General features: G+C 40.9%; 1 protein-coding gene across 1 annotated transcript in view; it reads left to right on the forward strand.

Moving 5' to 3' along the window:
- The window catches only part of cubn (cubilin (intrinsic factor-cobalamin receptor)), a 197,683-nt gene that overhangs the window by 21,425 nt on the left and 162,786 nt on the right, over nt 1–13,472 (forward strand). Inside the window, exons 13-15 of the mRNA XM_078422245.1 lie at nt 453–634; nt 3,598–3,760; nt 6,690–6,880. Coding sequence (XP_078278371.1) covers nt 453–634; nt 3,598–3,760; nt 6,690–6,880 — 536 coding nt within the window. The remainder of the gene's footprint in view (nt 1–452; nt 635–3,597; nt 3,761–6,689; nt 6,881–13,472) is intronic.

Here is a 13,472-nt window from a genome sequence, read left to right on the forward strand (position 1 = left end):
AATACCTGTGCAATGTTTCAGACATTTTGAATGTGACAACTTTAAAAGTTCTTCATTAAATGTATCAAATTGACATATCCCAAGCTTGTTGAAGTCAATTTGTAATGCACATGTTTTACTGACTTTGCTTGATTGCATTGCTGGTAAATTTGAGTGTTATCTACAGTTATATGCAGAGTGAGAACTTTTGCGAAAGGTTATCCCAAGTATTTTATATTATTTTCTCATTTGCAAACAGGACAAAGTTTATAAAATTACTCCCAACATTTTATGAAATGTTTAAGTTGGGTGGAATACTTTTCATTACTCTTAGATAAATATCATAAAATAACATAAATAGATTTTTTGTAAAAAAAAAATTTGTTAATGGATGTTATTTAAGAATGTACATTAGCCTACCTGCTGTGGAACAAAGTTTATAGCTTGTAACTTTTACATCTTTACTTCTTAAGCTTGTGGTGGCCATCTCAATGAAACCTTTGGTGTTATAAGTGTACCGGGTTATCCAGGCAACAACCTACCGAGTAATGACTGCTACTGGACCATATCGGTCAGCCCTAATTTACTGATCGCTTTTGCATTTGGACACCTTCACTTTGGAAGCCATCAGAATTGCAGCTTAAACTACCTAGAGGTAAAACATGTGCGACACACTTTTTATAATGATAAAATTCCACAGCCATTCAATAAATTTCACCAGGACATGGGTATAATGTTTAGGTTATTGTCACAGTGAAATGCATTGTTTTACATGCTATCCAAACAGATCAGATAATACTATATATAAAAAACAATCAAGCCAAACTCGAACAAAGGAGAAGATATAGAGTGTGGAATATAGTTCTCAGCGTTGTAATGCTTCGGTTTCATGGTCAAAGTCCAATGTCCATATTGGGGTAGAGGTGAATCAGTTCTTGAGTTTGCTAGTGCTTGTTTGAAGCTTCTGTACCTTCTGCTGGATGGGAGCAGGACGAAGAAGGAATGACTGGAGCTGGTTGTCAGTGATTATGTTGGCTGCTTTCCGACAGTTGCATGAAGTGTAGACAGAGTCAATGACGGGAAGATGGACTGGGCGACATCTCCAATTCTCAGCAATTACATGGGATATAGACCATAAGTAGTCTCCTGGGGAAATAGAGGTAACGATGTGCCTTCTTGGCTGTCATTTCAATATGCTTAGTCCACGACAGTTCGCTTGGCTGAGTTTCCAGGATTACAATAATTAGAATCAAATCTTCTGCCAGGATTTCCTGGAGCAATGATAGGGGAGGAAGAAAGTGTAATAAGTTGAACATCAACTTATGGGACAAGTATAATTTTTCCGAAGCTGAGAAATGAATGTTTTCTGACCAGGATTATAGCCAATCTCCTCACAAATTATGGATCCAGTTTTCTTTGCACTGGAGGAGATATCACTCCGTGCTAGTTTTTGAAGCTGATGGTGAGGCCATGTTTCAAAGCAGCCTTTGGGAAATTGGTACATGGAATAGAACTGCTGCAGTTCAAACATCTGCTGGGTTCATACTAATTGGATACTCTCGCTTTGATCTTAAACATGTGAACGGTCAGAACTGGAGGGCATCAATAGGAGTCATCCCGGTGAAATTTGGTCCCCATATATTCATTATTTTTTGGAAAATACTTAGTTTGGTAATGTTTATTTGTATCCCTGATTAAATGTGAGGCGAGTGAGTATAGTTCTTGATCTTGTAAGTGGTCCTATGTGTTTGGCTGACTGTATATTGTGCTTGTGATCAGTTTGCTATTATAGTACTCTCTAAATGTAGTCTGGAAATGTCTGTGCACTTGCATGATTAGTTGAACACATGAGTCCATTACACATAAGCCCTTAGTTCGACGGTGCACTTACATCTGGTATATGATATTATTTTAAGCAGGTCATATTAAAAAACAATTTGCATTCCTTGCCTTAAATGCCCCAGAAGTGCTTCTGTTACTCGAAGAATCTAATGTATTGCATTTATCTGCATGCAACAACGAGAGGTTGGACAAACTTGCATTGTTCTCTCTGGAGCATCAGAGGTTGAGGAGATAACCTGCCTGAAATATATAAAATTGTGCGAGGCATTGACAAGGTAGATAGTCAAAGTTTTTTTTTCCCCCAGGGTGGAAATGTCAAGTACTAGAAGGCATAGGGTTAAGGTTAGAGGGGGGAAGTTTAAAGTAGATTTATTTACAAGGGAGAATGCTAGGTTCCTGGAACTTGTTGCCAGGGAAGGTGGTGGAAGTAGATACAATAGTAATGTTTAAACGACATGACAAACACATGTACAGGTAGAAAATTGAGGGATAGAGACCATAGGCAGGCAGATGTGCAGTTTATGTTTAACCTGAAAAAGGCATTGAGGGCCGAAGGGCCGATTCCTATGATGCGCTGTATATTCTAATTTTCTGAAATAGTACTGTAAAATAGATGCTGAAAAAGAAGTTCTTTCATCATGGGGCTCTGGTTTAAAGTGCATGATTCTTTGCTGCTGATTCTATTTTAAAGCCTCCCGGCTAGAGAAGATACAAAGATCTTCATCGAGGCCTCTGCAGTCTTCTGTCTTACATCTGTTAATATCATATGATAGACCCTCCTGGGGATTTATCTAAGCTTTTCAAACCAATTAATTTATCGCATCGTATGGAAGGCGCATTCCCAATCTCATTGTGCCCCTGTACAATGACAATAAAGATATATTGTATTGTATTGTATTGTTTTGTAAAACATCCTTTTTTAATCAACTTTCCCAACCATGTTAATATTCCCCGCACCGATCTCACTGTCCTCCATGTCCTTCTACTTGGTGAAAACACCAAAGTAAGGTGTACATTCAGTTAATCCATAAAAATAATGTATTAAATTAAGTCAAATATCTTGATTGTGGGTGATGTTGTTTCTTAACCTGTTATATGTATGTGCATACACGTGTGCAAGTAGGTGAGTGTGCAAGCACCAGCATGTATTAGATGCTCATGTGCTATAATATATAGATGTAGAGTTCATCCCCTTATGTATAGGAAGGAACTGCAGATGCTGGTCTACACCGAAGATAGATTCAAAACACTGGAGTAACTCAGCGGGTCAGGCAGGATCTCTGGAGAAAAGGATTAGGTTCTTTAGACTGAGAGTCAGGGGATAGGGAAACTAGAGGTATGAAAAGATTCGGGACAAATCAAAGCCAGCACCAATGACCAAGGGAAGGTGAACCCCACAATGGTCATTGTTGGCTGTGGAAGAGGTAATAATGAAGGGATATATAGATGCGAATAGTGGTATTAGCAGGACGACTAGGATGATGGAGGGTCAGGGAGAGAGGTAATGAAGGAGCAACCTGAGATTTGAGATATCAATATTCATACCGCTGGGTTGTGAGTTGTCTTGATCACAATGAATGGTGGTGCTGGCTCGAATGGCCGAATGGCCTCCTCCTGCACCTATTTTCTATGTTTCTATGTTTTATATGTCAGCATGCCTAAGGTTTGATATTTTCTCCATACTGCATGTTTATGCATATTGTTTTTATGTATTTACTGAATGTTTAACAAATTCCCATTTGTTAAATTATTTCTCATTTATTTTGTTACTTGTAGATTAGAGATGGTCTGCTAGAGCATGATCCCATCCTTCACAGGTATTGTAGCAATGAAAGCCCTCCTCCCTTGCTGACACCTGGGCCTAATGCATGGATCCATTTCCACAGTTACAACAATGTCAATGACCAAGGGTTTCATGTCACATACATTACATTATCAGGTAAGAAGTTGCATGTTTTCCCACAGATTGTATTTGGATTACAAAACGGTTTCAAATTGTACATGGTCCTGTGTAATTATGAAAAAAAATCCCTGTATTATGTAAATGTTGCAGGATTGGGGAATTTTTATTTTCCATCCCAGATTATTCTTGAGATGGTTGAGAGCTGAGTTTGTGAGTTGCTGCAGTCTGCTTGTTGAAGGTATTCCCAGAAGGCTGCTAAATTGAGAGTTCCAGGCTTTTCATCCAGTGACAATGAAGGGATGGTGATACATTTCTAACACAGGACTTGGAGGGGAACCTGCTGGTAATTACCCCTGTACAGGTTGCAGTTTATCTTCCAAGCAGTATGGATACCAGGTATGGGAGGTGCTGTTAAAGAAGTTATTAAAGAGGGCCGCACAGTGGCACCGATGATAGAGCTGCTGTCTCATAGTGCCAGAGACTCGGATTCGATCCTGTCTGTGTTGACTTTGCATGTTCTCCTTGTAACTGCGTGGGTTTGCTCCGAGTGCTCCTGTTCCCTCCCACATTCCAAAGACATGTGGGTTTGTAGGTTAATTGGCCACTGTAAAAGTGTCCTAAGTATGTAGAAAGTTGATTAAAAAAATTGTGCAATTATAAAGCATGAGTGTGAACGGATGATTGATGGTCGGCATGGACTTGGTACCTGAAGGGCCTGTTTCTATGCTGCATCTCCAAACTAAATGTACATTGGTGAATGATCGCATACATTGTAATCAAGGAGCATCAGTGTCTGAACAAGAGGTACCAAACAAGCTGGCAGTTTCGACCTGGATGTTGTCAAGATTGGCTGTTGCTGACCTATACCCGAGGTTATCAGAACATCACTTATCACAGAATATCCAAGTTCTGACCCACCATCCACTTATGTGTACAGTCAGTTGTATTCTCCACAGAGTTGATCATAGGAGCTTCAGTGATGAAAGTGCATGAAAACCAAGTCCATCTGCATTTGTTGTCATGTAGCCATCACATTCAACGTGCCTATTGCAGTGAATCTTTTGCTCAGTCTGAAGAAGGGTCTCAACCTGAAATGTCACCTATTCCTTTTCTCCAGAGATGCTGTCTGACCTGCAGAGTTACTCCAGTTTTTTGTGTCTAACTTTGGTTATTCTATACAGTGCTGAGGTTTGCCAGTAGTCACTTATATCCATTCCTCTCTGCACCCTCTTCCGAAGGGTACAATTGCCTTAATTCTTCATACAGGAATACAGAGCTTTATTTATCATTCGGTACCAAGGTACCGAACGAAATTACATAGCAGTCACACAAAAAAAAAGAACACAAGACACATGACCCCAACACAAACGTCCATCACAGTGACTCCAAACACCCCTTCACTGTGATGGAGGCAACAAACTTTCACTCTCTTCCCCACGCCCACGGACAGACAGCTCGTCCCCGACCGGCCCGCACAATCCCCGCAAGGGGATGGGAGTCCCCGCGGCCGAGCCGCACCGGGCGCTGAAATGTCCCGCGGCCAAGCCGGGCGATTGAAGGCCCCGCGGCCGAGCCGCACCGGGTGCTGAAACGTCCCTTGGCCGAGCCGGGCGATGGGAGGCTCCGCGGCCGTACCGTGCGCTGCTAAGTCCCGCGGCCGAGCCGCGCCGGGCGATGTTAGGTCATGAGATTATATTGAGTGAGTGTGTAGTCATCACGTCCTTCTGGTAAATGTGGATTCTGGGTGTTAACAACTTCTCTGTCACTTATCTTGCCCATGGTGTGTGGGGCTCTCATCAGCAAGTTACAGCTTGGCCTGTTGCCTAGTCCTCTGGCATGTTTCCCTCTTTTACATTTCTCACCTCTCACAAGTTTAAAATTCTTCAACATTCACACAAACAGAACACAAATCTTCTCATTGGGATACCTTCACTGCTTTCCTCACAGGCTCTGCTCCTCAGCAGCCTCTCATCTGTATCAATAGCTTAGATGAAGGTGCCAAAGAAATTAAAACTCCTGTAAGGAAGGCATAAGAATTAAAAAAGGGAAGTACCAATTTTAAAGGAATTGGCAAAAATATGATAGATAAAATATGATGTGGGAAAAATACTACATTATGCGAATTTGGATGGCAGGACAGAAATTGTGTTAAATGGTATAAGATTAGTAAATATTGACATTAAGAATAATTAGCATACAGATTTGGAAACTAGTTAGGAAGCAAACGAAATGTAGAATTTTATATTAAAGCAAATTGTGTGCAAAATGATGTTATCATTGAGATGTAAGATATTCTGAGGGATCTAACAGGATGAAATGTTTCCCTGGCAGCGGGAGTTTGGAACAAGGGCAAATAGTCACAGCGTAATGATAAGAATAAGGCCTGAAGTGAGATGAAAGCTAATTATTCTTCCATTCTGAAAGTTTTAAATCTTTAAAATAGCCCACTCCAGAGGCCTGTAAAAGTTGTCCTTGAGTTAATTCAAAGCTAGCGTTCCCACGTGGACTATATGACTATCATGCAGAGAAATGGATTTGAAGAGATCATTCATGATCTTGTTGAATGATGTACCAGGGTTTGAGTAGTCATATAACTTTTCCCTGCACCAACTATTCTGCCCGGTATTCTTATGTTCTTTAACAAATTGGTTCTCATAAAAACCTTTTCCAGCTTCAAAATGTCATCAAACATTTTTCGAACAGTGGATGTTGGCAGCTGACATAGGTTCTGATGAGGAGCCCTTCTAGACACTAATGATCTGCCAGAATTCTCTCCCAGGATTTGGGACAGCATTAACTGACATTCTGCTGAGGCAGGCAGGGTTCCATGAATTTCTGTGCGTTTCTCACCACTGTCATCAATGGAAAATTCATAGGTTATATAAAAATATCTGGGGTGTAGAATCATAATGCCTTGGAACAAATGGTTGAACTAAGAGATATTTGTTTCTTCCTTTATGAATAGCTGAGCCTGGCTGTGGAGGAATGTATGAAGAAAGTGAAGGCATTCTCACCTCCCCCAATTGGCCTAATTCCTATCCCAGCGGCAGACAGTGCATTTATGTTATCCAGCAGCCCAAAGGGGAGCGCATCCACCTCCAATTCACACATGTGGAGTTGGAATTCCATGTCAACTGCTCCTTGGACTACATTGAGGTGAATTATCCTTTCATCATGAAATATGATTTCATAAACACATGGATCATTTTAAAAGTAAATTGGTTGCAGCTGCCGTAACTGCATTTTTAGAATACTAAATAATCACAATCTGATTTGGCACCTTCTTGTCATAGACAATAACATGGATGTTTTTTCAGTACTGACATAGACATTTTCAGCCTTGATCATATACATTTTGTAACAAGAGGTAACAACGGTTGTAACAACATAAAATAATCATCAGACCATGATTCTATTTTAATGCTCTTGCACGTGGATGAAGCATTAAAGAGCCTACGCTACCCAGATGAATGGTGCTGTAGTTAAGACATTTTGAGTGAAACACATGGGGAAATGGGGAAAGCTTTGTCATGGCAGCTGCAGATTTATGTATGTGGGTGGATTACTGGACAGTATATGAAATATTTCAGCTGCCTGTGTTTTTGCATTTTACATATGTGACTGCTATATATTGATCTGGTTATATGTTTAAGATTAATGTTTCCATTTTACTTCCGTTGTCTCTGAGGTGACTGATGAAACCAATGTGGAATTTGAAAACTCGGCCTTAGGTAGGGTAGATACTGTTTTGTGTCTGAAGAAGGGTTTCGACCCGAAACGTCACCCATTCCTTCTCTCCCGAGATGCTGCCTGACCTGCTGAGTTACTCCAGCATTTTGTGAATAAATACCTTCGATTTGTACCAGCATCTGCAGTTATTTTCTTATACTGTCTTGTGGTGCAGTTTTTCAGGTTGTTTGGGATGCTGTGCACTCTTTCAGCTGTTTATATTAACTAACTTTAGATTAGAGATACAGTGTGAAAACAGGCCCTTTGGCCCACCAAGTCCACGATAACCTGTAATCTCCAATACGCTAGTTCTATCCTACACATTAGGATAGTGGTCAATTAACCTACAAACCTGCACGTCTTTGGAATAGACCATTGTGTTCTCCATTCATAGACAATAGATGTGCTTAGTGCAGTTCCACCCCATTTGATCTCCCTTTTGAGCAGTCGGGGCTACCCATGAGTTGATGTTACATTTTTCCATAGAAACTTTGAGTGTGTAAATTTAGTGCTTTTTTTGGCCCATTGGAAATGTTTTTTATCTGTGATGAAGCAATAAGGAGTGTGCTTGCTTGTTTTAATAGTCTGTTGGCAGGCAGGTGGACACAAGGTTCATTGAGTATAATCTGAGGTTCCTTGGTGGGGTAATGGTCAGGGAGAAGATATCGATGTTGGTTTGCCAATGAATGGAGATTCTGCAGAGACATCAATGGTGGTATTTTACAGTGATTTACTATTTAAAGGCCAAACCTTTGAAGAATACAAGAAAGTATTGCTGCTTGATTGAGGATGAATGTTGTGTCAAGTTCGAGATTTTAAAAAACTCCATTAGTCAGCTGGGCAAAAGGCTGTGATGGGGCAATGGAGAATGTGGTGATTTTTTCATCAATATCTGTTTTCACTGAGAGATACCTCCTAAAATATTGAAAGTGATCTAAGTTTTCCAGATCTTTTATCTCCTCTGACCAATCCCACCTTCCTGCACTTTGTCTGAAACACTGCAGATCATAACTCTTCCAAATGTTTTTTGTTCAATATGAGAGAGTTTCTTTCTTTGTTATCCTTTCTGTAAGTGAGTTAAAGATCCCATTCACCCTCTGGGTTAAAAATTGTTTCCTCATTTCTCTCACCAATTGCTCTGTCTGTTCTGATGATTTTGATTGCTATGTTTTTGGAAATAGGCCGATCTGATTTACTCTACAGTGCTCATAATTTATACATCTAATTTAAATCTCCATTCAGCATTCTCCATTGCAAGGAAAGTAACTTGGTTTATTCATGTGTATCTCATAGCTACAATGTTATCAGTCTGATCAATACGTTGACAAATCATCTCCACACCTTTTACAAAACTTCTTCCATATAGTAATTAGAAAAAGACGCAAAGTACTGGAGTAACTCAGTGGGTCAAGCAACATCTCTGAAGAACATGGACATTGATGTTTTAGGTTGGGAGCCTTTTTCAGACTGATTGTAACAGGTGGGAGAGATGGAAGAGGTTGGGACCTTCCAATCCAAATCATCGCCTATCTATGTTCTCCCGAGATGCTGCCTGGCCTGCTGCATTACTCCACCATTGTATGTCTTTTTTTGCAAACCAGCATCTGCATTTCCTTGTGTCTACATGTAGTGACCAGATTTGAATGCAGTACTCCAAGTGCATTTCAACCAAATATCTATAGAGGTATTGGGAACTGCTGCTCCCAAAGCCACCACAGAGGTCTTCTCAAAGATTTTCTTTCTGATCTTATTACAGCTGCAATTTCTTGGCCTGCTACATTATCCAGAGTGTTTTGCAACCCAGGAGTAAACTTTAACTTTATTTTGCAGATGTAAAAATCCTCCCTTGCATCCATACCACCACACCCATTTATGTGAAAATTACGCCCATGGTCACCGCATAATATTTTGATGCTTAGTTTAATTCAGTTTAGTAGAGGGATACCCCATGGAAACAAGGCCTTTGGCCCACCTGGTCCGCACCCACTAGCGATCACAGTTTAAGGATTAGGGGCAAGTCTTTTAGGACCGAGATGAGAACGTTTTTTTTCACACAGAGTGGTGAATCTGTGGAATTCTCTGCCACAGAGGGTAGTTGAGGCCAGTTCATTGGCTATATTTAAGAAGGAGTTAGATGTGGCCCTTGTGGCCAAAGGGATCAGGGGGTATGGAGAGAAGGCAGGTACAGGATACTGAGTTGGATGATCAGCCATGATCATATTGAATGGCGGTGCAGGCTTGAAGGGCCGAATGGCCTACTCCTGCACCTATTTTCTATGTTTCTATGTTTCTATCCCTATACACTAGCACTATCCTACACACACGAGGGATAATTTACATTTATACCAAGCCAATTAATCTACAATCCTGTACATCTTAGGAGTGTGGTAGGAAAGCAAAGATATAGAAAATCCACACAGGTCACGGGGAGAACATACAATTCCGTACAGACTAGCATTTGTAGTCAGGAGCGAATCCGGATCACTAACTCCACCGCAATGCCACTTGAAACATTTACTTTTTTGACATTAGGGATCCTGGGTACTTCTGTTAAGGGGGTGTGAATGGAGAAATAACAAACCACAGTTGCTCTCAGATAGACACAAAATACTGGAGTAACTCAGTGAGACAGGCAGCATATCTGGATAGAAGGATTGGGTGATGTTTCGGTTCGAGACCCTTCTTCAGACTGAGTCATGGGAGAGGGAGGTACAGAGATAAGGAAGTGAAAGGTGTGAAAACGAGACAAAGGGGATGGAGATCAAGGAAAATGTAGAATAGATCATTGTTAGCTAGGAGAAGGTAACAACAAAGCAAACAGAGATAAAATAAGGGCTGTCAAAAGTAAATTTGAGTAACATTGACGACTGCATCGGTGCTACCTCCTGCACCCATGCAGAACTCATTGACTTCATTAACTTTATTTCTAATTTCCATCCTTCACTCAAAATCTTGGACCATCTTCGACATCTCCCTACCGTTTCTTGATCTCACCTCCTCCATCACAGGAGATAGACTATCGACTAACATTTAGTATAAACCCACTGACTCCCACAGCTATCTATACTACACTTCTTCCCACCCTGCTTCCTGTAGAGACTATATCCTCTATTCCCAATTCCTCCATCCACGCCGCATCTGCGCCCAAGGTGAGATGTTCCATACCAGGACATCTGAGATGTCCTCATTCTCTAGGGAACAGGGGTTCCCCTCTTTCATCATAGATGAGGCCCTCACTAGGGTCTTCTCCATATCCCACAGCTCCGTTCTTGCTCCCCCTCCTCCCAGCCGCAACACGGACAGAGACCCCTAGTCCTCACCATTCACCCCATCAGCCGTCACATACAGCACATAATCCTCCGGTATTTTCGCCACCTCCAACGGGATCCCACCACTAGCCACATCTTCCCATCTCCACCCCTTCCGCTTTCTGCAGAGACCACTCCCTCTGCAACTCCCTGGTTAACTCACCCCTTCCCACCCAAACCACCCCCTCCCCGGGTACCTTTCCCTGCAACCACAGGAGGCGCAACATCTGTCCCAAGACATCCCCCCTCGACTGTCCAAGGACCCCAACAGTCTTTTCAGGTGCGGCAGGGGTTCACTTGTACTTCCTCCAACCTCATCTATTGTATCCGCTGTTCCAGGTGTGGACTCCTATGTATCGGCGAGACGAAGTGCAGGCTCGGCGATTGTTTCGCTGAACACCTCCGCTCAGTCCGCCTAAACCTATCTGATCTCCCGGTTGCTAAACATTTTAACTTCCCCTCCCATTCCCACTGACCTTTCTGTCCTGGGCCTCCTTCATTGTCAGAGTAAGGCCCAGCACAAATTGGAGGAACAGCACCTCATATTTCGCTTGAGCAGCTTACACCCCAGCGGTATGAATATTGGCTTCTCTAGCTTCAAGTAACCCTTACCTTCCCTCTCTCACCATCCCTCCCTTCATCCCAGTTCTCCGACTACTCTGACTGTCCATGTTTACATTTTATTTCTTTTTGCTTTGTTGTTACCTTCTCCTAGCTAACAATGATCTATTCTACATTTACCTTGATCTCATCCCCTTTGTCTTGATTTCACACCTTTCACTTCCTTACCTCTCTATGTCCTTCTCCCCTGACTCAGTCTGAAGGGTCTCGACCCGAAATGTCACCCATTTCTCTATCCAGAGATGTTGCCTGTCCCGCTGAGTTACTCCAGCATTTTGTGTCTATCTTTGGTTTAAATCAGCATCTGCAGCTCCTTCCTACAACAGTTGTTTTCACTCAGATTATGGATTCTCATTCCTGCTGCTCTTTACTGATTCACCTTATGATCATCCTTTTAACTTGCAATGAAAATCTTTCATTACTGGGTGATTTGATTTGCATAGCAAAGATGCCAAACTAGAGGAACCGACAGTATTGTTTCAGCTGTAAACATGGAAGTCCTCAGACGGTCATTAGACTGGTAACGCCACAGAGTGAAAAGCAGACAAGCCTAATTAATTGTATTGGTTAATAATAATATTTACTTTTGAAGTTGAGAGGCAATCTCAAATAGATGACTGCCTTAAAACATCACCATATAAAGACAAATTAATCTCCTATATGTACGATGTCCTTCTATCAATAACCTCTCCATCCTTTAGCAAATATAAGATCAATTGGGAAAAAGAAATAAATGTGCAAATACCAGATGAAATATGGGAGGAAAGTCTCGATGGGAGGTGCTCAAACAATGCTAGACACTGCCTCATACAGTTCAAAATTATACATAGACTTCACTACTCTAAGGCAAAAATACACAGTATATATCCAAATGTTTCTCCTACTTGTGATAAATGTCACCCCTCAGATGCTACGCTTTTTCATAACTTTGTATCGTGCCCTAAACTCACCTCTTTCTGGTCTGATATATTTAAGAATATCCCAGACATTCTTAACATCCCATTAAATCCAGAGCCCTTATTAATCATCTTTGGGGTATCTGAAACATCAAGACAACTCACAGCCGCTCAACGACAATTCCTTTCCTACTGTCTCATTACGGCAAAGAAACTATAGCTCATGTCATGGAAGAAAACAACAGCTCCCAATTCCAGAATGTGGCTTCATGCCTTGGCCAGTACATTACATTTAGAAAGAATGAAATATGTTCTAAAGGATAGAGTCAACCAATTTAATAAAATCTGGCAACCATTTGTGTCATTTCTTGCACAGAAGAATATTGACACATAACACAAACCTATCTACACTCTAACCCATCCATTTTAATGAAATTAAGTAAGGGATAGAGGACAAGAGAGTTAGAAGGTTTAGAAACAAGAGAGTCTTCCACAAAAGAATTATTGCACTGAACTGCTCCCTATGTACTGTAGTCGCCTTCTACACTTTACTTATGTATTTATTTATTTTAATATTTACTTTTTTTCCCCTTATTTATTTTTCTAATGTTTTTATAAACATGCCCGTCCATATTGTTTGTATAATACTCAAATGTTCTGTTTTGATATAAACATTTGGAACAAAATGAGCTTGGATATGGCAAAATAATCTGTACCCATTTTATGATGGCTCAATAAAGATTTTTTTTTTAAATTAAAAAAAAACTTTTAAAAAAGTAGTGGGTGAGAGAAAAGGCATTTTGGAACTTTAACAAAGCACAAGAACATGCATGGTGAGTCTTCTGCTTTCTTTAGTCTGTTCCTGATAGGGGTGGTGCAAGTAATAAACCTTGGTCTTGCTGTGAATGAATATTAAAATACAAGGTTATTAAGCCAATGCAGTGATTTCCTACCAGATGTTAAATCTCTGAAGAAAGATCAAATTACTTCAGTATATTTAAGTGTGACCCTCTCACAAAATGTCTGTGGAGGGGTGTGTTTTGGGTGAAAGGCAAGTTTTTTTTGTTGCCCCTGACAGTACTCTTCCCAAGAGCATACTCTTCTTCCATAATTTGCAAGCTCTCAGTAGGAGCTCTCAAGCCACCCCTAGCCTTACTTAAATTAAGAAATTTCCCAAACTTTTTAAATTGGCAC

Source organism: Rhinoraja longicauda, chromosome 2, assembly GCF_053455715.1.
Source record: "Rhinoraja longicauda isolate Sanriku21f chromosome 2, sRhiLon1.1, whole genome shotgun sequence".
Taxonomy (NCBI): domain Eukaryota; kingdom Metazoa; phylum Chordata; class Chondrichthyes; order Rajiformes; family Arhynchobatidae; genus Rhinoraja; species Rhinoraja longicauda.